Below are 24,374 nucleotides of genomic sequence, written 5' to 3' on the forward strand. Positions count from 1 at the left end.
TTAAAGACCTCTAATGGCTGCATAGCCATATATCTTTTAGAACTAATGGTCTGACAAATGGGAAGATGGTCTTTGACGCTTTGAAATATAGAAGAGGATATGTTACATAGAAAAACTCAAATTGCTTACATATATTTATATCGTAAGATCGTAATCTCTTCTCTTATATTCCACATGGAAAGATCGTCTCATATTTGACCCAAGCGATCATTGCTGTCTTCTACTTCTTCTAGTACACCATTTTGAAATGACTTCAGATTGGATAGAAATCTGTTTGAGATAATATACAGAAAATCGCCTTGATTTCAAGTCTGATCACATCAAATGCACCTTGCATTGCTGTGAAGGTCAACTTGGCCATTGATTGGGGTCTCTTCTTGTCGAGCTCTTTTACTTTACTTTATTCGGGTATTTGCTACTTCTGACGTCGACTTCTACTGCTACTTCGACGGCGGACGTCTAGGGGAAGGTAGAGGCGACGCGAAGGCTACGGCGACGGCTGACGGCGACGGCGACGGCGACGGCGACGGCGACTGCAACGGCAACGGCAACGTCAACGGCAACGGCACGGCGACGTAGACGGCGGACGGCGACGGCTACGGCTAGGCGACGGCGACTTCGTAGGCGACGGACTACGTCTACGGACGGATACGGCAACGGCAACGGCAACGGCGACGGCGACTGCGACTGTCTACTTCTATTCTACGTCGACTTCTACTTCTACTTCTACTTCTACTTCTAACTTCTACTTCTACTTTTATTCTGACTTTATTCTACTTCTAATTCACTTCTACGTTACTTCTACGTACTCTACTTTTCTACTTCAATTCTACTTCTACTTCTACATCTACTTCTACTTCTACTTCTACTTCTTCTTCTTCTTCGTCTGCTGCTGCAAAGGTTGTTGCTCGATCGCTGCCCTGGCACTGGCTCAGTCAGTCAAGCGGCCGTCGCTCAGCTTTTGCATCTTTTGTATCTTTTGCATATTTGTATCTTTGTATCTTTAGCTGTGCATCTGCGATCCTGGCATCCAGTTGGTTGGCGGATTTAACAGATTGACATTCGCACTGGAAAAACTTGTTTGCAATTGCTGCTGTTGCTTCTGCTGCTGCTGTTGTCACAGTTGTTGTTGTTGCTTTTTGCTGATGATGATCAAAGCCAATAGCAAAAGCAATTTGAGCCGCTTCTCACGTTTCCCAATCGCTTGGCACGGGCATTATTGAAAGTTTTTCGAATTTCCAGCTCACACACACACACGCACACAGCTGGAAAATATATAAGTGTGTGTGTATAGCGCTATGAGATTTTCCTCAAATCGATAACAGGTTTTCGGGCTCTAGCTAGCTTGCAGCGCGGCTGGCTTCGTCTTGGCCAGGCCAATTTTAATGGCTGCAACAGAAAGTTTTCTGTTCGCTGTTTTTGTGTTTCTTCTTTATTGTTATTTTTCGCTTACCCTATAATGTGGACAGTTGAGCAGGTGCATATATCGATATAGATCGATTTATAGTACTATTCGTTTTTGAATATTTACAAAATAAGGCAATGCCATTTTAAAATCGGTAAATATTGGAAAAAATCAAATCAGAATCAGAATTGGTTTCCATTAAAGTATACTTTGTCTTTGAGAAAGAAAGAGAAGAGCGTATTATTAAATGAAATTGTATATATGTATATAATTATAGGGTATATTAAATTAAAAGCCTTTCTACTACTCGTTCTTATAAATTTTACAAATCTAATATTGGTATATTGATAATCCAGTCTAGTAAACTTTACAGGGTATGTTCACGTCAGTCAGCCTTCGCTACTGCGTTGCTCCATGGTGGTTTCTTCTTCGTGTGGCCTGGGGCTCATTGAAGTGCAGCCAAGCTGTGGTCACAAATATGCGGATGACAGGCGACCAAATGTTGTCGCTGCACCTCTCTCAATCTCTCTGTCTCTTTCTCTCTCGCCCTATGTCTCACACAGTTAACCGATTCTCGATCTTTCTTGCTCTCTTGCTCTCTCGCTCTCTGTCTCCGTTCCGGCCTAGCTGCGTTAGTGGCCACACTTAAGTTGCGCCGTCATCAACGGGTGCATTCCATGTGCCAGGTTCTGTGGCCCACATTGGCTAGCGAATGGCCTCTTGCGGCCGGGGCAATCCGCTTAAATGGGCGTGGCACTGGCCATATTGCAATTGGAGCAAAACGTTTCAGATATGGCACAAGCGCACGCTTCCAACTAGCCAGATCAACAGCAATTCCAATTGGGAATTCCTATTTCAACTATTCAGACACCTTGCTAGGGATTATAAAGCAATTTGGAAATGATCAAACCAATTGAAACGTATCGTAATTTAACATTATTGTATTTGGAATCTCTTCTTTGCCAATAAGTTAAACTGAAAGAGTTACTAAATTATATTAGGGAACCTTCCGCTACAGCGCATTGATGGTTTTACGGAAGCTTCGCGAAGAGCCGAAACTAACTGTTAAACATTCTTCATTAACTGCTAATGAAGACTTGGCGAGATAAGACGAGCCATGATAAAGAAATTTACTCAGCTCAAAGCAAAACAAAATAAACAAAAAATCGAGTTCGGTCACGAGGCAACAACGCAAAATCCAATTGGCAAATAATTTGGGTACGAGCGAAACTGGAACATCGGCAGGAAAGGCACGCAGGCAGGCAGTCAGGCAATATGTACTGCAAAAACCAACTGTAAAACCAGTTGTAGCTGCTGCTGCGCTGCGGCAAAAACGAAAATAAACAAAACAAAGTGGCCTCAAAATGGGCATTATCGGCTTAAGGATATCTCTTAAACTGCATCGAATCGAATTATATAAAAATGTCTCCTATCAAAATTGAAGCTTATCAATCAACAAAATTTTGTACTTAACTAACAAAATTTAAACAAATGCTGTTTATTACGTCACAATTCTAGCTCACGTTGATTTAACATTTACCACTACTGTTCTGTAAAATACTGTACACTTAATGCTCCATACGCACTTAATGTTTAACGAAGCCCATTGCCCATTCTTTACAGGGTATGGGAAAAGGTGATTGCTACGAGGATCACATAGCGCATTGATTTGACATTTTGTCGCCTTTAACGAAATGGCGAACGGACAGCCAAAGCAACAACACAAAAACTGAGCAGCAGCCACTAGACACGAAGCAGCTGCTCGGCAGCTTGGCGACTCGGCTGCGCTCACGAAGCAGCGACTGAGCTGTGGCTTGGGCAGCGGCTTAAGCACACAGACAGTCTTCGGTACGAGCTGAACACGCCAAGTCGACGTCTTGAACCGCTTGCCTGAGCAAACGAAATTCGAATTCGAATTCCAATTCGAGAAACGAGTCTGTGTGCCCGCTGTGCGAAACTGTGCGTGAAATTTGGTAAAGAGCCATCGCAGCCACAAACCGAAACTGAAATCGAAACTGAAACAGAAACCGATGCAAGTCGCTGCCAAAGCCGAAACCGAAGGCGGGCGCATTCCAAATACAAAAATATACCCAAAGACCGTTTTAATTTTTGTTTTGCTTCATTTTGTTTTTGGTTGACTTTTTTTTTTCGAACCTAAAGCAAGAAATTTGCTTTTGATTTCCTTTTGTTTTTTTTTTTCTGACCATCAATTTAAATTTATTGAAGATTTACATATTTATTTTTTTTCTGTGTGTCTCTGTGCATGTGTGTTGTTTGTGTTGTTGTCTTGCTCAGCCATAAAATTCGAAATTCGTTTATTTCTTTTGCCTATATTATAGAGTTGTTTCTTATACATACCTATATATTAATTGCTGCTAAACGGAGCGAGACCAAAAACAAATATCAAGGAATCCAATTTGATCTTCACTTGCGGCACGCGAAACTAATCAAGGGTAAGACATTAATATACATATATTATATTATATATATATAGTTTATAGTTGTATTATATATATATAGTTTAGTTTAGTCTAGTCTATGTTGACCAATATGCGCCCTGCGCCTCCTGCTCTTCTTCCTGCCTTCAAAGTTCGTTTCAATGTCAAATTGTAGCTGACTTTCAAACTCCATTCGATAGACGGCGCTTTGCGCAGTCATGCAAAACCTATCGATAAGTCGATTACTAATCGCATCAACAACAGTTCATTAACGCATAACTGCATTTCGTAATGTGTGCCGAATCAGCTTTATTTATTAATTTTTTTTTTAATTTGTTTCTGCTGTTGTTCACTCGAAATGAGATAATCAAATGAGATAATGTCTGCAAGATTCACCCCGAAGAGGCGCGCGGGGGGTCCGAATGTTGTAAGCACACACCTCTCCCTCTCTCCTCGGATAGCCAAACTCTATACGCATTCATATGCAAAAGAATCGCATCAGCTATTTTATGGTAACATCAGGGGGGGGGGGGGGGGTAGAGGGCGTAAGGGGAAGGGGCGATGGGGAAGTTGAATGTGGAATGCCAGAAAGGCGGCCTCAGAAAAAAAGCCATGCGTCTCGCTCGTGCCAAATCGCTTAAAATCATCAATCTTAACTTTATCAACAACGACAACAACAACAACCGAAATACCTGTTGTATGCGTATGCAAATGAATTTGTGTTAAGAAAAAAAGCAAGAGAAAAACATAAATAAAGACAAGAAAAGAAAAACAAAAACAAAACACATTCTTTTTGACAATTCTTGTTTTAAAAAGCTTGGCCAACAACACTCAGACTATTATTATAGCGTATACTATACGTAAATTAAAAAACAAGAAACAATAAGCTACAATCGACAGTGTACGACTAGAAGATACCCTAACCAAGCTCAACTTTTGTGGGAACGTATCTAAAGAGAGTGAAACTTCGCGTTTCTGATTTTTGCCGTCTCATAAAGTTGAAAAGAATTGCCTAAAAACGCTATTGTTGTCGTTCAATTGAAAAAAAAACTCGATCATTTTCTATAGTAGAAACAGAAAGTTGAAGTTTCTTGTCAATTTTATGTATACGAACAGACGGACTGGTCCAACTCGACTTTAGCTGTTGAAAACAACAGTATTGCTATATGAATACTTTATTTGAATCAAAATAATACTTACAAGGCTTTAGATAATGTCATAATTTGCTAGGACAGAATAGACATGCTATCATATTATAGGTCTCAAGTAATCCCTTTCGTTAACCAAGTTTTAGTTTCTGGTTTGAAGTCTAAGATATATATCTAAGTTTCAATTAAAGTTTTGAGCTTTCAGATAAAATTTTACTAATTTAATTTCAAATTCAATTCAGTTTCAGTTTTATTTAAGTAATTTTGTAGTTCAATTTCTGTTTGATTTAAATTCAAAATTAATCCCAATTCAATTAAATTTGACTCAGCTAAAATTCAATTCAATTTGTATTCAATTCATTGCAGTTTTAATTCAATTGTTATTCTAAATTCAATCTACGCTTCGAAAAAATAAATAAAGCTAATTAATTGACAACTTGAAGTTAAGCTTATAGCCAATAGAATAATTGAACCCAAAACATCTATGATATTTTCGATCATTCGCTTACAATAATGGAATAGCCTTATTAAACTGCTTACAGGGTATCAACTGATATATGTTTAAATGGGTTTTTAAAAGGTCAGCGCAAAAGATAGAAAGAGAGAAAGAGAGAGAGAGAAGGAGAAACACTTGACCAACATTTGATGGTTGCTGCTCTATTGAACGGACTTAGTCTAGCACTCGATGCCAATTGAATGCAATGCGAAATTGAATTGAAATTGAAATTGAAACACGTTGATGTGCAGCATTGCAAGCTGAACTTTGATCTTAAGCGAAGCGAGCATTGAGTTGTTGCCGTTGTTGTTGTTGTTGTTGTTGTTGTTGCTGCGCACATATTTTTTTCTGTCTTTTTTTTTTGACACTTACAAGACAAGCCGCGACTTAAGATCTCTAAAGAAATTCCACGCACGAACGAGACGACGACAAAAAAAAAAAATAGCAGAGAAGAAGAAAAAAACAATAAACAAACAGTTGAGGTCATTGCTCAAACATGCGAGATAGCTTAACAAATAGACAATCTTGACTATGGCAAACTGAAAGACAGGCACATACACACACACACACGCACACACTGGCACATAAAATACCAAAAATATCCATATGCATATATACATATATATGTGCATATATACTTGTCTATGTCTTTGTCTATGGGCTTGTCTCACTGCTATATCTCAATCTGTTTTCGTGTAGTTGTGTGCAGTTAACCACATAGCAAATCTACACGCGTGTCTCTGGCTTCATTCTGGCGAATCGACAGGTTTTTGGCCATACAAATAGCAACAGCAACAACTACAATAATAATAACAGAAATTGTAATTGGGTAGCTGTAAAGGTGTGGGGCGAGGGTTGAGCGGGGCGAGCGGGTTCAGGCCACTTAGTGGAGACCACCCGGAGGTGGGCCCAAAATGCGAGGCAAGGCCAGCCCAATTAGAGTTGTTCATTCAATAAGAGTAAAGCCAGATTGCTAGTGTTATTAAGTACTTATTAACTAGATAGCTAGTGTTGGTTAACAATAGAAAGCAAGAGAGAAACGAAACGAAATGAAACTAAATAAACATATCTATATATTAATATTTATAAAGTAATTTATAGCTGACAACACAATAGCTATTAGCTATTAGTGCTGTAAAACACTGCAACTTACTAACTAGTGTTGCTTAACAGAAAAAAATAATAATACGTTACTACATATTAAATTAAGTTCTTGGTAAAGTTAGTTTTGGTTTTTCAAATACTTCGTCAAATACCTTAACTTAAAACGGAATGAGGCAGTGTTGGTCAACGAAATTTTTGCTGAGAAAAAGTATTAAGCCATTGGCAGCCCAGTGCTGGTCAAATTGGACTAGGCGAAAGGAAAGATCTGCTAGCTGAGTGGTCGGTGTTGGTAAACAGATTTTATTTGTGAGCCTCAGAACGTATTTTAATTGCTGATTCAAAACTATGGAGACTTAGATAGTTATATTCATAATTAGCAAATCAGTGTTGGTTAATGGTGATTTATGGAAAGCTTTGCATGAGCAGAGAGATGCACAACTACCAGTTAGCTGTAAAATAAAAAAACAGTGTTGGTTGACGCCATAAAAACAAACTGTCAAGTCAAAACTCTGCATAAAAAACAAAGTCTTAAAACACTCTCAGTGGTGACCTACTGCCGTTGTAGATCCGCCACACAGCAATTAGCCAGTGTTGATCAACACACATACCAAATCCTTGAGAGTCGGCTACTCTTCTGCCTCTTGTTGTTGTTGATAAGTCAGCACTAAGTGCTCCTAAGTATTCGACAATTGAAAGAGGTGAAAGCGAAGCATTAATTATAACTTGTGTCTGCTTGGCTGGCTAACATGTTGAAGCTGCTCGCTGCTCATGTTGCTGCTGCTGCTGCTGCTGTATTTGTTGTTGTTGTTGCTGCTGCTGCTGCAAATCTGGCTATTAGCCAGTTTATTGCAAATCATCCCATACTCATACCCATTCCATTCCATTCCACTTCATTCCCATTCCCATGCACTTGCTCCGTTGCCAGCCCTCAGCTGCACTTGCGCTCCAAATGCCAAGCGGCCAAGACCAACTCTTTTGTGTCTCTCTTTCAAGAGTTCAAACGAGTACAAAACAAATATACAAAACAAAATTAAAAAAAAAAAAATATTTGAAAAAAAAGTGAAATTTCAAATAGACGACGACGACGACGGCGACGACTTTGTATCCATAATTGGCGGAAAGCGACTACGACAACAACAACAACAGCAACAACAAGTCCAAATAGGACGCTCGAGTGACTGCCCCCAGCTGCAGTTCCCCCGGAATCGGAATTGGATTTGGTATTGGCATCGAATTCGCCAAGTTATTTTTAAACATTTTAGTCGCAATCCATAAATGATAAACAACAACAAATCAAAATTGATTTGTCTATGCGCATTGCAATGGAAATCGAAAAACAACAATCCGAAAGCAACAACAACAATGAAAATAATAATATAAACAATAAGTAATAAACGTTAGCATTGCAGAAAGTTGAATACCCTTCGATAGATACTAAGAAAAAACTAACTATGATCAAATGCAATACAATAATATACAGTTATATACATAGTATAATACAGATATGGATATACACAAATCTAAGGTTGTCTGCTTATAGAACTTTCCGTCTGTCTATTCATACACAGATTGGTCAGTCTATATGGCTGGCTCTATGCATCCATATACATATATCTCTCCCTTCTCTTCCCTTTTCAGCTTTTTTTCCTCTTGCTCTATCTATATCTATCGTTTTTTCTCCCACTCTTACTCTCTCTCTTTCGCTTGCCATTATCTGTAGTCCTTTTCTTTCCATCTCTCTCGCTCTACAGCTCTTTCACTCTCCATCTACATCTTTAACATAACTCTATTTACTTATGCAGTCCCCAAATGATGTCGCAAAAGACCTCTAACAGTCGTGACACACTTACAAGCTATCTATCCAAGCGCAAGGGTATGAAAAAAACGATCAAAATAGAAACAAAAAGCTCAATTAAAATTCCTGGCAGGCTTCGACTTTGGCAGCTACCAAAAAAGTGAAGAAGAAGAAGAAGAGGAAAACTACAAACAAAATAAACAAAATGCAATTACAAAAAAAAAAAAAAAAAAAAAAAACAAAAACAAAAAATAAATAAATAAAATAAAAATAAAACAATATAAAAATGTTGATTGTTATAACAAATTTGCAATGGTTTTTGAAAGTGTTTTTTATTCGCTTAGCTATATACTGTCTATGACTGTATATATGTATATCTATTTTAATTTGCTTTTAGCACGCATGCGCCATTGTGCAAAGCGGTTAGTGCGTGGAGGGGACGGTGCAGATGGAGATCGTCTATAATATTGGGCAATTTGAATGGTAGTTCCTTAAACTTGTACAGCTCCGATATACTCGGAGTAAAGCAAGAGCCCAAGATCGATATCAGCGGGTGTCATAGGCAATCGATTGCAGCCTTGAGCAAGAGCATCTCTCGGCATATATGAGCATTTGACCTACCATCGATAGATGCGAAGTGTTGTCTCAATGAGCAAATCTGAAATGTGGAATCAGAATAGCCTATAAATAGAGCCGGTGCTATCACTGCACAGAGAGGGAGTACCCCTCACTAGCAATGCCAACTTTTGCCACATATTCGAAATGTATTATTCTCTATTGAGAACTTTGGTCATTTCGATAGAATTTTATCGCATGGTAATGCTAATCCATTCGTATTCTTATGCTCACCGAACGTGACATTCGTGACATTTTTTAAAACTTCTATTCTGAAGCATATATATGTATGTATATATGCATATATCCAGCCAACATATCGGGTCTTATCGAGCCACTTCTCGCAGCAATGCCCTACAAAGCACTCGACTCGCGCACCTGTCTCAATGCAATTTGGCAGCTCATTGTGAACTGATTACTTAAAGCAATTGACGTCTTACAAAAATATAAATAGAAGCGGCAGGCAAGTGGATGTTATCGACTAGCAGTTACCCTGCACTGGTCTAACACATAGGCAATTGATAGCGACGATAAGATCTTAACTTCGAAAATCTGACGGCATTCAATTATATGAGGAATAAATGAAACATTTTCGTAACAATTTCAATGTTCAAAAATGTTTCATATTTCATAAATTTTAAGTTCGAAAAATGTGTAATTTTGGAAAATGTAAGGCAATTTTCAAGTCATTTTCGAATTATTGAAGAGTTTCTTAATTGTAATATATATAAAGTTTCTTACTTTAGCTTTAGAATAGCTATAGTTCCTGAAGGTATCACATTAATTTCGAGTTCGAAATTTGACGGTTCTTCGAAAAATGTGTTGAGTATATCGCGAAACAAAGCTCATACAACCTATTCGCATATTTTAAATGGCCAGTTTCAAAGTAAACAAAAAACAATAGCTAGCAGAAGTTGAAGAAGTGAACAAGAAGAAGCAGTAGCAGTAGCAGACGAAGAAGAAGAAGCAGCAGAAAAGCCGAATGCAACTTGAAAGTGGCACAAAGCAATTTGAGCGCTGAATCGAGCGTTAAGTTTTTCAACTGCCACTGCAGAAAGAAGAAAAAACTAAAGTCGAGAATAATAAAACTGAAAATGAAAATGAAAAACAATCGAAATAGCAATTATAATTGGTACACAATTCAATTTGAAGACTTTTTTTTCGTAACGTGTGAGAGTGTGTGTGTTTTATAACCAATTTCGAAATGAAATGCAGAATTTTACAATTGAGCAATCGAAATAAGTTGCAAAATGAATTGGGTGTGAGAATATAGCATAAGAATGGCGAGAGGGGCGAAGGTAGGGAAGGTGCTAGGAATGATCTATTTATCTATGTTGTTGACAGACTGACAGCTCTATTAGATAAAGTTTGATTTGAATATCAATTGATTTGCATGGAAATATCGATCAACTGAATGGCAAGCCAATGTCTAGAGCAGAAGAGGTTGAGGGAGGTATTGAAAAGAGAAAGGAATATGTTTGTAGAGATGGGAAGACTAAGGGAGGTATAAGGAAACCAGTCTAAATATAAATATGATGAAATATTATGAATATATATAATTCGAAATGGCAAGGGGATCAGAAATTCAAATTATCGATAATTATTGAGAATACATTTCTTTCAAGGGGATAACATTTTTTCGATTTAATGCCATTTTCGATTTAGCGGGGTACGAATTACCGAGGCTCGACTCTATTTAAAAAACATATGCACTCAGATATACCTGTATAAATATCTATAAAATATATAATGCTTCATTGAGCTACTCATTCATATTACACATTTGTCAATTTGAATGTAAGAAAAGCGATAAAAGCGACACCTAGCGACAGAAAACACATTCTGAACATGAGGCTATAAAAGCAGCGTGCATAAACACACACACATATGTGTGAGTGGGTAATTGTGTGCTTGTGTGTGGTCCACAGAAAGTTGATCGACAGTTTGCATAATGAGAAGAGCTTCATTAACATGAGAAAGCGCCGGCAGGCGTAGGAAATGCGGTAATCTATCTGGTAATAGGCGATAAAGCGACCCATCAATATCAAAGAAAACAACAAATTGACAAAACGGTTTAGATAAGCGACAAAAATGTAATGTGCAAATACAACAACAAAAGCAACGACAACAACTAAATAATAATAATATAATAATAATAAAGAGGAAAATAAAAAATCAGTCAGCAGCCAAGTTGGCCAATAAAACACGGCCCTAAATCAAATATCCACTTGAATGGCTTATAAAAACTACGAAAAAAGGAAAGAAAGACAGAGAGAGTGAGAGAGAGAGAGAGAGAGAGAGAGAGAGAGAGAGAAATAGACAACTTCGAAAAGCGTGTGAAAATTGTAGACCTATGGAGGCCCACGAGACGCGCAGAGCAGACGCGGAATATTACCTCATCAAATTCCATATGCGATTATTATAATGCGATGCGATGCGATGCGCTGTGACGTATGCGCGACATGCGATTTATGCCGACTATTGTATGGCTATAACTATATATATACATATATACGTATATGTTTGTGTGCAGTCTATCATAATTGTTAAGCATAAGTTGATTAAATTATCAAATATAAATACTAAAGCGCATTAACTGCAAAAATAGCAGCTAAAATGAGGCAATGCAGCGAATGCATAGATGCAGTTGTTAGATAGATATAGAGTCGTATTGCTCTGGATATACTAGAAGAGATAGGATAGATAGACAGAGATAGTGATAGTTAGAAGAGATAGATAATCGTAATTCGATGTATTTTTTTTTGTTTTGAGTGTACGAAATATAGTATCCGTCTATCAAAGCATGTATTAAAATTGATCATCATATATATAAGTATATCTTTAAAAATGATTATATGACAGTAGGATCCATATTACATATACCTATTAATAATTAGCTATATGGAATCGAAGCTGATATTGAAATTGAAGCTATGCTGATTCTATATAGAAACCAGGGAGACCTAATAGACTAGACTATTAACTAGAAATGAAGATTAACAGTTAAGAAGTTACAGAAGTCCCAAAGTGTAAGTATCTCAAAGATACTATCTATCTTCATCTAAATTCCTTCTCCAAATCTTCATTTCCAGCCAATAAAAGTCAGCCTTCCCATACACGCTTCTCTGGGCTCATCTTATTGAAAATGTTCTTTTCAATTTCTCCTCGAATAGTTAAGATTATCTAACCGTTAAGCTTGAGCTTGACATTCCTAGCAATTGCTCTACATAGATCTATGTGACGATTTGATTAAGCCAATGTCAGACAGCGCGACTCACAGCTCGCGGTGCCTCAGACTTTCTAGACAGTGCCTGGCATAAGTCAACTGACAGCTGTCATCTCGAGTCTTGGATCTTTTCACATTTGTCATACGCCCCGTTGTGCTGTCATCGTCAACGCCCGCGCTTGGCGCGCCTCACGAATGATCTAATCTTCAGACCCGCTGAGAAGAATAAAAGCGCATTAGCATATACTCTACAGCAATGTTACAGAATGTTAACGAGTAAATGTAGGCTAAGTCTTAATCATAATCTATGGAGTGTCTGGGGATATATAGGGGCCTATGAACTATATAGTTTATTGATATATAAATTATGTTATTTACTTACGAATTAGATGATGTTCGAAAGAACTCAATATATGGAAGAACTTCTTTAGATCTCTGACAATTGTGAGCACAGTTTGACAAGCACTGATTTAACCTTACAGTCTGAGAGAGACTGAGAGAAAACTCTTTACATTTGCAGCCTATATTAGAGAGCATTGCCTAGTTCGCTCGACGTTCTTAATGGGCTTTACGTGAACTTGAAAATGCTGATGCACTACAAGGTTAAAGCTGAACATTTTCTTAGACATATACACGATACTATATACATACATATGGTCTAGAGTTATGAATTGTGGGTGGGACTATTACAGTCAACATTTCAGTTTTTTCTTATGACTGCGAAGACAACGCAGACGCAAGCTTTGTTGTTGTTGTTGTGTGTGTAAACGAATCAAAGAGTTCAGCGAACCTGGTGAAAATTGCTGAGTGTTTATTGCCCATGATCATGATCATGTCCATCATCATCATGATCATGATGTTTATGACAATGATGATGTTGTTGGTTAGTTTGCTTGGGGTAACATATAAACAGCAACTGCAGCAGCAGCATCATCATTCGCATTAGCACTGTCAATATCATCATTATCATCATTATTGTTATATTAACAGCATGGAATGTGCATTGCAATGGCAGTTCATTTGACATATTTCTTAAACCAAGCTTTAGATAAAAAATGGAAAATGTTGTAAATAAAAGGAAAACACCATTAGTATTAGTATTGATATTGCTATTACTATTATTGATATTAGTATTAGTATTAGTATTGATATTAGTATTAGTATTGATAATAGTATTGGTATTGGTATTCATTTTGGTACATATGTCAGCATTAGTATTAGATTTAGGATTAGCATTAGTGCTTGTAGTCGCATTGGCATTATTATGCTCATTCCCATCACCATAATCATTAGCATTAGTAATAGCACTAGCCATAGCACTAGTATTGGCATTAGTATTAGTATTAGTATTATTATTAACATTACTATTTTACATGATTTATTTCAGTAATTCAATTTATTGACTATTTTGTGCGAATGAAACTTTTGCATTTCGTCACGATTTTTTGGGGGAATCGTAGGAATCGAAAACCCTGAGACGACGTGACAACTTAAGCCTTAGACAGAAACCAAAATAGAAGCATACATAGAAAGAGAAAGAGAAGCAAATGGCAAAACTGGCAACTATATTGAAATGAATAACATTAAGCCACCTACGCAATGAGCCAGAGAGAGAGAGAGAGAGAGAGAGAGAGAGAGGGAGAGTGTGTGTGTAACTGATTGCTATTAGCCAAAATTTCAAAAATGTTTTGCATATTTTCACTTTGTTTTCAGTTTTCTGTATCTAGAAACATCTTTTGGATGCGATATTCAATATTTGGGTCAGCACAATTGATTTGAAGGTGTTCCAGAAGGCGTTGGGCAAGTCAGAGAGGGCGGGCGGTGACGGGTGGGAAGGGAAGGCTGCGCCAAATTAGCACTCTCGCACAGTCGACTGCTGGCGGTGCGTGTCCAAAATGTGTTAAACAGAAAGAAATCACCAAACGAGCCCGAAGCCCAAAAACAAAACACAAAATAAACAGCAACAAAATCAAATACGCTGAGTTATGCGACTGCGAAAGATACTTGTACTACTTATACACACCTCCAAGCACACACATACATATATACATGCACATATAGCTGAACATATACGTATATATGCATATATATTTACATATATGCCTTTTTGCTGCCAACTGGTCGAGAGCTTCACTTGAATGCGGCTCATTGGCACCTGTTTGGCATACCCTGTGGCACGATCTGAACTAATGGGTATGCCCAGATGAGGGTTTACATGAATGTAACTGTAGCGTTTAGCGTACTGTTTGATTGACTCGCTGGGTGTTTCATCAATCTGCGTAAGCGTTCTCGAGTGACTAGCTGTAATAATTCCGCTCGCCTTAGCGTCAAATAGATTGATGATCTATCATTGATTAAATGCAACGTAAAGTCATATAATTGATTACGAAAATATTTCCAATTCAATTTCATACGAATTTATAATATTTGCCTGTACTTTTCCCTTAATATCCCATTTTCTGTCATTCCCTTTCTATTCCTGCCTGTCTATCTCTCTTTCTGTATATCTTTATTTTTCGTTTCTTATGCTTTCTTTCACCCTGTTTCCTTATCTTCTTCTTTGTTTCTTTAAATTTCTTTACCTCTCGCTCTATCTATTCTCCTCATTCTCATTTTCTCTCTGTCTCTTTAGCTTTCATTCTCTTGTTTTCTATATATATCTCTCTCTGTTTCTCTAGCTCTTATTCTTCCTCTGAGTCTCTGTCCCTCTCTCTCTCTCTCTCTCTCATTTTTTCTCTCTCTATTTATCTCTATCTATCTCTCTGTCTGTCACTCTCTAACATTGTATGTTTCTCCACCTTTTATTTCATTCTCCCTTTCTCTTTCTTTCTCTTTTCATTCTATATCTCTTTCTATCTATTTTGTTCTCGATTTCTCCCTTCTCTTTCTACTTTTTTATTCTCCTTTCTGTTCTCTTTCTCTCTCCTTCGTTCTCCCTCTCTCTTCCTCCCTACAGGGTATCTGTTAGCTATGCCACCCCTCACACTCACACGCACACGCACACTCCCAAACACTTAGCTTCATGACTTTGTTTCTGTTTTCTGGTTTCGCTGTTCAAAACTCGAGGTACAAATTAATTGGGCTACTTGAGTTTCATATTTCGCTCGTATTTTTTTTTTCTGTTTTTATTTCCATCGATTCTTTAATTAAAGCAATTAGCCAACTTCGTGGAAAGAGCAGAAACCACAAAATGCAATTGCAATTCGCGCTGCTTCGTCGAGTGTTGATTTTTCACTTTCCACAAGTTGCTTTTGTTTTCTTTGTTGTTTTTTATTTTTAATAATTTTTTTTTTGCGCACTTAACGAACAATTTTCGCTATTTGGCCCATTATTCAATGGAATTTCAAAGCATGGCTAAAAAAAAAGTTATTAAAGTGGCAAAAAACAAAATGTGGAAATACGTTTTCAATTTGAGTTCGTTGAAATTATTAGATTAACTTGCTGTAGATAGATAGGCGCTTATATAAGAAGCAGAGGCAAAAAGCTAACGACGTTGAGATGTCTTAAGCTCTGAAATGAATCAGATTGTGACTGGGTTAAGTCTATAACTGCTTCCCTTGAGATTATATATCTAGAGCTGATTGTGCAATTGCTTATAAACTCACTCAAATTACAGGGTATATTGTGTGAGCTATGCCTCGTTGAGGCAGCAATGAAGTTTTTCTGCGTTTCGTTTTGTTAGCTCCGACTTAGTTGCGTCTAATGAGACTTTAATTTATCACCAGCATCGCTTCAGCATCATCATCATCATCATCATCATAATCGATTCGCCTGGTCTAAAAATAAAACGCCTCTGTGAAAGCCGCGATACGCTGCGTATGCGCAATATTATGATTAATAAGACAAGAGACATTAGCATGAGAGAGCGAAATGCAGCTGGACATATGAATATGAATATGAGTATGAATATGGATATGGATTGTGGATGGATGGATGGATGCTTATGGATGCGAGACAAGGCTGACATATTTAGCTTGAATGTTAAAACAACAACAGCAGCAACAACAATAGCAACAATTGTGCTGCTGGTGCTGCTGCTGAAATAGCCGCAACAAATCAGCAAATGTCGCAATTAACATATTTTATAGGTATGCACACACACCTGTCTCGATGCCTCTGTCTCTGTGTGTGCGTGTGTGTGTGTGTGTGTAACACACCCTGCACAACATGGCTGCCATGAAGCCATAAAAATAAGAAAAATAAACAGCAAAACAAAACAAAACAAAACAAAACAAAATAAAATTAAACACGACTTTGGCAGACTTTCTGACTAATGCACGATTAGGACAAGACGCAAAAGCAACAACAAAATCCGATTCAAGATATCAAAATTACGGGTATGCCAAAAGCGAGAGCAAGTCTGGGATAGGGATTCAAAGCGAGAGAGTGAGATAAAGATAGATTATTTGTTTATAAGATAAATTCAATTACCGACTCGAAACTTCTTAGAAAGCTGTTGATAAATGATTGAATGTAAATCAATCAGAGTGTAAGACAGGAGAAGAAAGGCAAAGAGAGAGAGAGAGAGAGAGAGAGAGAGAAAGAGAGAGAGAGAGAGACATATAGGGAATGAGGGCAAGAGTAACTGATTGAGAATTGCTTTTAACCTAAATTTATTTAGCTCACAGCACCTATAGATATACAACAATGTATCTACAGATACATTTGTATCTATTACTCAACTATCTGTAAGCAACTTTAGATACTCAAATAGACAATTGATAAACACCTAGGCCGAACAGATAATACAAAATATTTTCTGAAAAGTATCTTTTACCCGAAAAAGCTGACTGCTCTATTCCTTTGTTCTATTTATGCTACATCATATTGACAGCTCTATATCTATATGTACACCACATATGGTACATTAACCAAAGCCCCCTTGACTCAACTCAGTCACATTTGTATCTCATTTTGTTTATGAGGCATCGTCAGATGAAATTAGCTCGGCTACAAAGCGATTAAAAGCTACACTTGAACTACCCAAGCACAGAGTCAAGTCTCAATGCGCACTTGACTCACACTCACTACATTTTTGACTTCTATGATAATTGAGGCTCTAGCCATAACTCATTATTCTAGGCATGACTTATAAATAGAAACAGAAGCTCGAGGAGTGACATAGCTTCATTAGCTGTATCTGTATCTGTGTCTGTATCTGTATCTGTATCTGTATCTGTATCTGTATCTGTATCTGTATCTGTATCTGTATCTGTATCTGTATCTGTATCTGTATCTGTATCTGTATCTGTATCTGTATCTGTATCTGTATCTGTATCTGTATCTGTATCTGTATCTGTATCTGTATCTGTATCTGTATCTGTATCTGTATCTGTATCTGTATCTGTATCTGTATCTGTATCTGTATCTGTATCTGTATCTGTATCTGTATCTGTATCTGTATCTGTATCTGTATCTGTATCTGTATCTGTATCTGTATCTGTATCTGTATCTGTATCTGTATCTGTATCTGTATCTGTATCTCTATCTCTATCTCTATCTCTATCTCTATCTCTATCGCTATCTCTATCTCTATCTCTATCTCTATCTCTATCTCTATCTCTATCGCTATCTCTATCTCTATCTCTCTTTCCAAACATATATATCTCTCTCTCTCTTTCCTTGTATCTGTTTCTCTAGACCTCGTTATCCGCAGGCAGTCGAACAGACAATGATCCCTTCTGTTCGTATAACAATAAGCCTCTGATTTTTGTTCAGATTTACATAAAAATTAAATGGAGAAGCAGAAGCAGATGAGGAAGAAAAGAGAGCTTACCAATTGTACAAACAACTTCGATTATGTGAATATATGTCTTTGATCATGTATGAAATACTCGCATTATACAATTTGAAAAGGCTTAATTTTCTTTGGCTTTGCCAGACAATGAAGAGCCACTGAATAAGTGAGTGTTAAGTTCTTCGGGCATTCAGAATTAGCTGAACAATAAATAGAAGCAAATAACTGCATGTTAAATCGGCTGGTAAGACTATAGCTAGCTGTTAAATATTTACAACAATTGAGCAATCAAAAATACATATGTACATAAATGAATGCCAAGAGTTAGACAATTAACAGGCACTTTGAAAACCAAACTGCATGTTAAACTGGCTGGTAAGGCTTTAACAGCCTGTCAAATGAACAAGATGTGCCTGCCCGACTTGTCTGTTCGCTTTGATTAGCCTTTGAAATGATGTGGTCAAGCATATAACGTCAGTTAATGCGCATCATTTGTAGAATGTGAAAGAAAACACTTGTTTAATTGCTGAATTACTGCCTAGCTGAGTTGCTGAGTTGCTGAATTGCTGAATAGGTGAATTACTTAACAGGCGCTTGCCAAGTGTGAGCTCAACATGACCAGATGATGCCAAGAATGATAGCAATTGGCATAATTGAGCTGAATGAGCTTAACACGAGCTTAGCTGCTATTGTTGGCTTCCAGTTAAATTAACTGGCAGCTAAACTCGCTGCCCAGTTATCGTTATGCAATGCGAACGAAGGTTTTACAGCCGCTGAATGTCACGTCTAATTTGAGTTATCTCTTAGCTGGACTCACATATCTCTCAGCATATGAATTGCTGGCCATAATTGACGAGCCCCATTCATGGTGAGATCTGTGCGAGCCAATTATATCTATGTACATATATATATGTATATACATATATATGCACTTGTATCTGAAATGCAGAGCTATTTTGTTCAATTATAGCAGCCAGACAAGCAGATTGACTGACTGACTGATTGACTGACCGCTGCTAGGCTAGTTAAGCTGGCAAGTTCAATGGACAAACAATCTCACATAATTGAATAATTTCAGTGCATTCACAATTAACAATTAACCACTGTGCATTAGCAATTGAGCTGCAACGGCAGCTTAATTAGCAGCATGCTGAGCTGTCGGCTCGCATCGACTAGAACCAATTCCAGTTGACATAACTGACAGCCAACATGAGCAGCAATCAAGCCAACAGCCAGCCTGATGCAATCTGGCTTATGCAATGCTATGCTAACGATCATTTGGCCAAAAGCTGCCGTTGCTCGCAATTGGCCACAAATCAGAACTGGGTCAGCACCTGATGCCAGTTGCATTCAGCGTTGAGCTGAGCATTTGACCAGCTCGCAGCTAGCTTCATTTGATATAGCGAAACCACAAGACGGAAGGAAGTCTTGGTAAGGCTAGTAATTGGTACATATGCCAAAGCAAACCACATACTAAATTCAGATTTCACAAACCTTTCCAAATACTACATATATATTAAATATATATATGTATATGTGCATATTATTAAGCAGGTCAAAAGTTAAAGGTTTTAGAGAGCAAAATAAATGTTACGAATTCTGAATCATGCCATATATATGCTAGACATATTATTATACATGATAAAACACATAAAGAGATAAAAATATTCAAGATTTTCAGCTTTTCACATATAAAAATCAATTATTATTCCAATGGGTTTACTCTCTTTTTCAGAGCTATGTTTATATATTACTACTATATTATATTATATTATGATACTATATTATATATACTACAAAAATAAGTTGAAGCTTCAACCAAAGGATTTTTATAATACCAAAAAGTTCCTAGAATTTGTAGTGGTATATAATTTGAAGATCGAAAATGTTACCTAATTGAAGCACTTAAATCGAAAAATTATCCAGATTGAAGTTGATTAGATATATGAACTTCAAGAAAACTGAATAGTTTCATTTAATTATTAAAAAACAAGAAACACTTGGAGTTCGTTCGATAAACACTGAAATTATGGAGATTCATTTCAAAGTTGACTTAAGGTCTAGAAATTATGCAACCTCCATATAAATATGTATGTATGTTTATAAATATTTCTAGTTTCAAGATATGATATGGACTGGACAGATTTTTAAAGACATATATTGTATATAATATATGCATATACATATATATAAATACATGTTTTTATATATGCACGTATGTATATGACAAAAGGCCTTAAGGCTCGTCTTCGTTTTTAATGCGGAAGAGATTTCTTGTTGTTGTCTTCTTTGGATTTTTATTTTTGGCTGCATTACAAGTGGGCGGGTGGCAAGCGGACATGGGGGCGGGGAGAGTGGTGGGGCGGGAGGCGTGTCTGGGCAGTCCCCATATGAGTGTGTGTGTGTGTGTGTGCATATAATTGTTATTTAATTGCGTAACGGCAAACGTAGGCGGATGCGTGCTTAATGCCACTGTGCGGCCAGTTTCACGCACAGTGTGGCAAAAACAAATATGGCAACAGCCATTTCCGCATGTCAACGAAATCAAAGTCAAAAGCTGCGATGCGTTGCATTTGGGATTCAGTTAAACTGCAGCGCAAGAAGAGGAGAAGAAAGTGTAAATGCTGCAATGACAGAGCTAGAGGGAGTGAGCGAGAGAGAGAGAGAGAGAAAGAGAGATTGAGAGGTAGATAGGCAGAGTAAGTTGTAGCTGAAGATCTGTTTAGCTTAGGATTGTTTAGGGCTTTTCTTGGTAGCCCTGGAGCGAAGGTTTCGAAAGGGCGACTTCAACTTTTACTTTGAGCTGGATAAATGAGCTATGCAGCGGACAGCGTTTTTTGTGACGCGTGCAGTGAAATGCAAAGAAAGACAGACAAACAGAGAGGGAAAGAGAGAGAGAGAGAGAGAGAGAGAGTGAGTGAGAGAAAGAGAGGGAGAGCAGCACGTAGACAACATTTATTATTGCCAAATGCACGAAACATTTTGGGCTTTGGGGCTGGACACGCATCGCTAACTACGTGCGCAGACCAACTGTGGGCGCTGGCGTCCATATGGCGTCTATAGCCTCAAACACACACACACACACTTGCCTAGCCCCTATATGGTCTATAACTTTTAGTTTTCAAGTGAAGACGTTTGTTGCCGGAGCTAGGGCATAGGAGGGGGGAGAGAGAGTGTGAAGGTAAACGTAGCTGCAGTTGTAGGTGGCGGACGGCCAGGTGAGGAGCGGGAGGCGAGGCAGCCATGTCTATGACCATGTCGACGAGGGAGCGTCGTAAATTGTAAAAAAAATTGGAAGAAAAACGCGCAATAATTAAGCGAATCAAAAGTGAAGCAAAAGCCAACAGCTGCATAAAACGGCGATAAAAACAGATTAGGATATATATAAAGATATATGGAAAATTGAGCCAGACTAGGCAATCACTCTGTAAAGACTGGCTAACGATCAAAGAACATTCGGGAATATATTGTATTATTATAGATTTATTATCTGAGCTTGTTTATAAGGAAACAAAAGAACTTTTACTATATACATATACATATGTATATACATATATAATAATAATATAATAATAATAATATATATAATACAATTTAAAGACAATAGGGTTTATGTTATCCAATAGATATCCAGCTGTGCTCATAAAAATAGTAGTAGCAATAGCAATAGTAGATTAGTAAGAGTAGTAGTAATAGTAATAGTAATAGTAGTCGTAAGAGTAATAGTAATAGTAATAGTAGTAGCAATAGTAATAGTAGTAGTAATAGTAATAGTAGTAGCAATAGTAATAGTAGTGGTAATAGTAATAGTAGTAGCAATAGTAATAGTAGTAGTAATAGTAATAGTAGTATCAATAGTAATTGTAGTAATAGTAATAGTAGTAGTAATAGTAATGGTAGTAGTAATAGTAATAGTAGTAGTAATAGTAATAGTAGTAGTAATAGTAATAGTAGTAGTAATAGTAATAGTAGTAGTAATAGTAATAGTAGTAGTAATAGTAATAGTAGTAGTAATAGTAATAGTAGTAGTAATAGTAATAGTAGTAGTAATAGTAATAGTAGTAGTAATAGTAATAGTAGTAGTAATAGTAATAGTAGTAGTAATAGTAATAGTAGTAGTAATAGTAATAGTAGTAGTAATAGTAATAGTAGTAGCAATGGTAATTGTAGTAATAGTAGTAGCAATAGTAATTGTAGTAATAGTAGTATTTCTGCCCAATTTTTTTGCTCAATAAGTATGTATATGTATATATGTACATATATGTATATTTATTTATTTATTTATTTTTTTGCTGTTTGCATCTGACAGCCTAACCCATTTGCCCATGCATACAGGGTATAAATATAAAATATAAATTAAAAAAAAAAAATGAAAAAGAAAAAAAAAACGTCGTTTGTTTTAGATGTAACTTGATGCGTTTGCTGTTGTTGTTGTTGTTGTTTTGTTGTCGTTGCACATAGCTCAGCGTCTAATTAAAGTGAAAATGCGCCAGCTATATACATACAGATATATGTATGCATATACATACATACATAGATAAGTATCTGAAGTTATATATATCTGTATCTGAAGTTATATAGTGAAGTTAGCCAGTTACAAACGAAGCACCATCGCTTGCTTGGCTGCAGTTCGAGTTTATTTTTAGATATTATATATCTATGGGTTAAGATATCATGTCATATAACATGATATGATATGATATACATATGTTATATGTGCTAGTCTTTTGCAAAATCCAGAGCAATGCACTGGCCTGGAATGCAGCTGCAGCCGATATTAATCAATAAATAAATCAGGCAAGAATAAGTTAGGATTGGGAATTTCTATAATGAAGATAAAGATATATATAGTATATAGATGATAAGTTGATGATGATGATATATGTATGTATATTAACTGTTATCTATATATTGTATAAATAAATGCTGTATAAATTGAAGCTAGTTTACTCTAAAGAGAGAGAGTGCGAGCGAGACAGCACTTATTCTAATGCATTCTTCTCTATTTTCACTTGCAGCAATGTCATAATGGAGCCAATGACCATGTTGGTATTGGCCTTCCAGCTGCTGGCGCTCTTCTCGATAGCCGGCGCGCTGTTGATCTATTTGATATGCAAGGTGCGCGAGGAGAGCCAGGTGGGTAACGGTGAGCTGCCCGCCAGCCGCGTGGTGCTGGTGACGAGCGCCGACACGGCGCTGGGCCTGCAGCTGTGCACGTATCTGGCGAACAAGGGCTGCCGCGTCTTTGCCGGCATGAAGGAGGCGCGCGACTCGCTGCCCGCCAAACTGCTCTGCGGCTGGATGAAGATACGCGAGTATAGCGAGGAGCCCATCAGTGGCACGATTATACCCATGCGCCTGGACGTCACTCGGGAGGATGTGCTGCGCGAGGCGACCATTGCGATGGGCGCCCACCTGAATGCGAACGAGCGTGGCATTGCGGCGGTCATCAACACCAGCGGCAGTGTGTACCGCGGACGCGTCGAGTCCCAGGATGTGCAGCAGTGGGAGCAGATGCTGAAGACCAACATTCTGGGCACGCTGCGCGTGGCCAAGGCTTTCGTCGGCTTGCTGCGGCCGACACGCGGCCGTCTCCTCTACCTGGGCGGCAGCAGTGCCGGCGGCAGCATGGGCGGCGATGGGCTCGTCGCGTTCAATGCATCACGCGTCGCCGTCGAAAAGTGTGCCGAGGAGCTGCGCAAGGAGCTGCAGCCATATGGCGTCAGCATCGTTGCCCTGGACACCTGCGGCATGACCGCCGAGTCGCTCTACAAGGCGCCCGTGGCGCAGAGTAAGTAGAAGCCGCTGCCTCAATCTCTAACTGGTAATCGTATGACTCCATTTTTTCCGTTTCATCTGCCAGCCATGTCGCAGTGCCCGGGCGCACCCACTCAGTACACTGCCGATGTGCTCAGCTCCAGCGCCTTGCAGATGATCGAGCGAGCGCTCTGGGATTATGTGCCGCAGCAGCGCTATGCGCTGCTCTCCCATAACAAGTATCAATTCACGTTGCCATGCCGCTCCTCGCTGCGTCTACACCGAACCAGCAGTGAGGCCGCCACGCAGTCCGTCTAGACAGATGAGGAGGAGGAGGAGGAGCAGACAGAGTTAAAGAGAGAGGGAATAAAACAGAGAGAGAGGGAGGGCGAGTTGATGGAGCTACATATGTGTCAATTTGGGCATGGATCGCAGCTTATATACTTATACAATACTTTTTCTGTACATACGTATAAAACACACACACACACACCCACACACAGACAGACAGACAGCTACACACACACAAAGACACACTAAATTCGTTTAACATTGTATTCAGTTATCTATAATCTATATACGCCCAACTGTTTTAACATTTTTTTAATGTTTATATATTTAATATTTTTTTTGTGCCCTTTTTTATATAAAGA

General features: G+C 38.0%; 1 protein-coding gene across 2 annotated transcripts; it reads left to right on the plus strand.

The window, feature by feature from the left end:
• Positions 1-3,204: 3,204 nt before the first annotated feature.
• Positions 3,205-24,328, plus strand: LOC108619717 (17-beta-hydroxysteroid dehydrogenase type 2). Of its 2 annotated transcripts, none has more exons than XM_018016457.2 (4): positions 3,205-3,364; positions 3,745-3,858; positions 22,983-23,755; positions 23,828-24,328. In XM_018016457.2, the coding sequence occupies exons 3-4, from the start codon at positions 22,993-22,995 to the stop codon at positions 24,037-24,039; spliced, it is 975 nt and encodes a 324-aa protein (XP_017871946.1). In that variant the 5' UTR covers positions 3,205-3,364; positions 3,745-3,858; positions 22,983-22,992; the 3' UTR covers positions 24,040-24,328. The 2 variants fall into 2 exon arrangements, with proteins under 2 accessions (XP_017871946.1, XP_017871945.1); XM_018016456.2 differs by having other exon boundaries at positions 3,225-3,378.
• Positions 24,329-24,374: the final 46 nt, after the last annotated feature.

This window comes from Drosophila arizonae, chromosome X (assembly GCF_054131065.1).
Source record: "Drosophila arizonae isolate 15081-1271.41 chromosome X, UAZ_ARI_1.0, whole genome shotgun sequence".
Lineage (NCBI taxonomy): Eukaryota > Metazoa > Arthropoda > Insecta > Diptera > Drosophilidae > Drosophila > Drosophila arizonae.

Excerpts from the sequence above, each read along its gene's own strand:
- LOC108619717 (XM_018016457.2), top strand. The coding sequence starts at position 22,993 with ATGGAGCCAATGACCATGTTGGTATTGGCCTTCCAGCTGCTGGCGCTC. Across the intron at positions 23,756-23,827 it reads CAAGGCGCCCGTGGCGCAGA|CCATGTCGCAGTGCCCGGGC; the intron begins GTAAGTAGAAGC and ends TTCATCTGCCAG.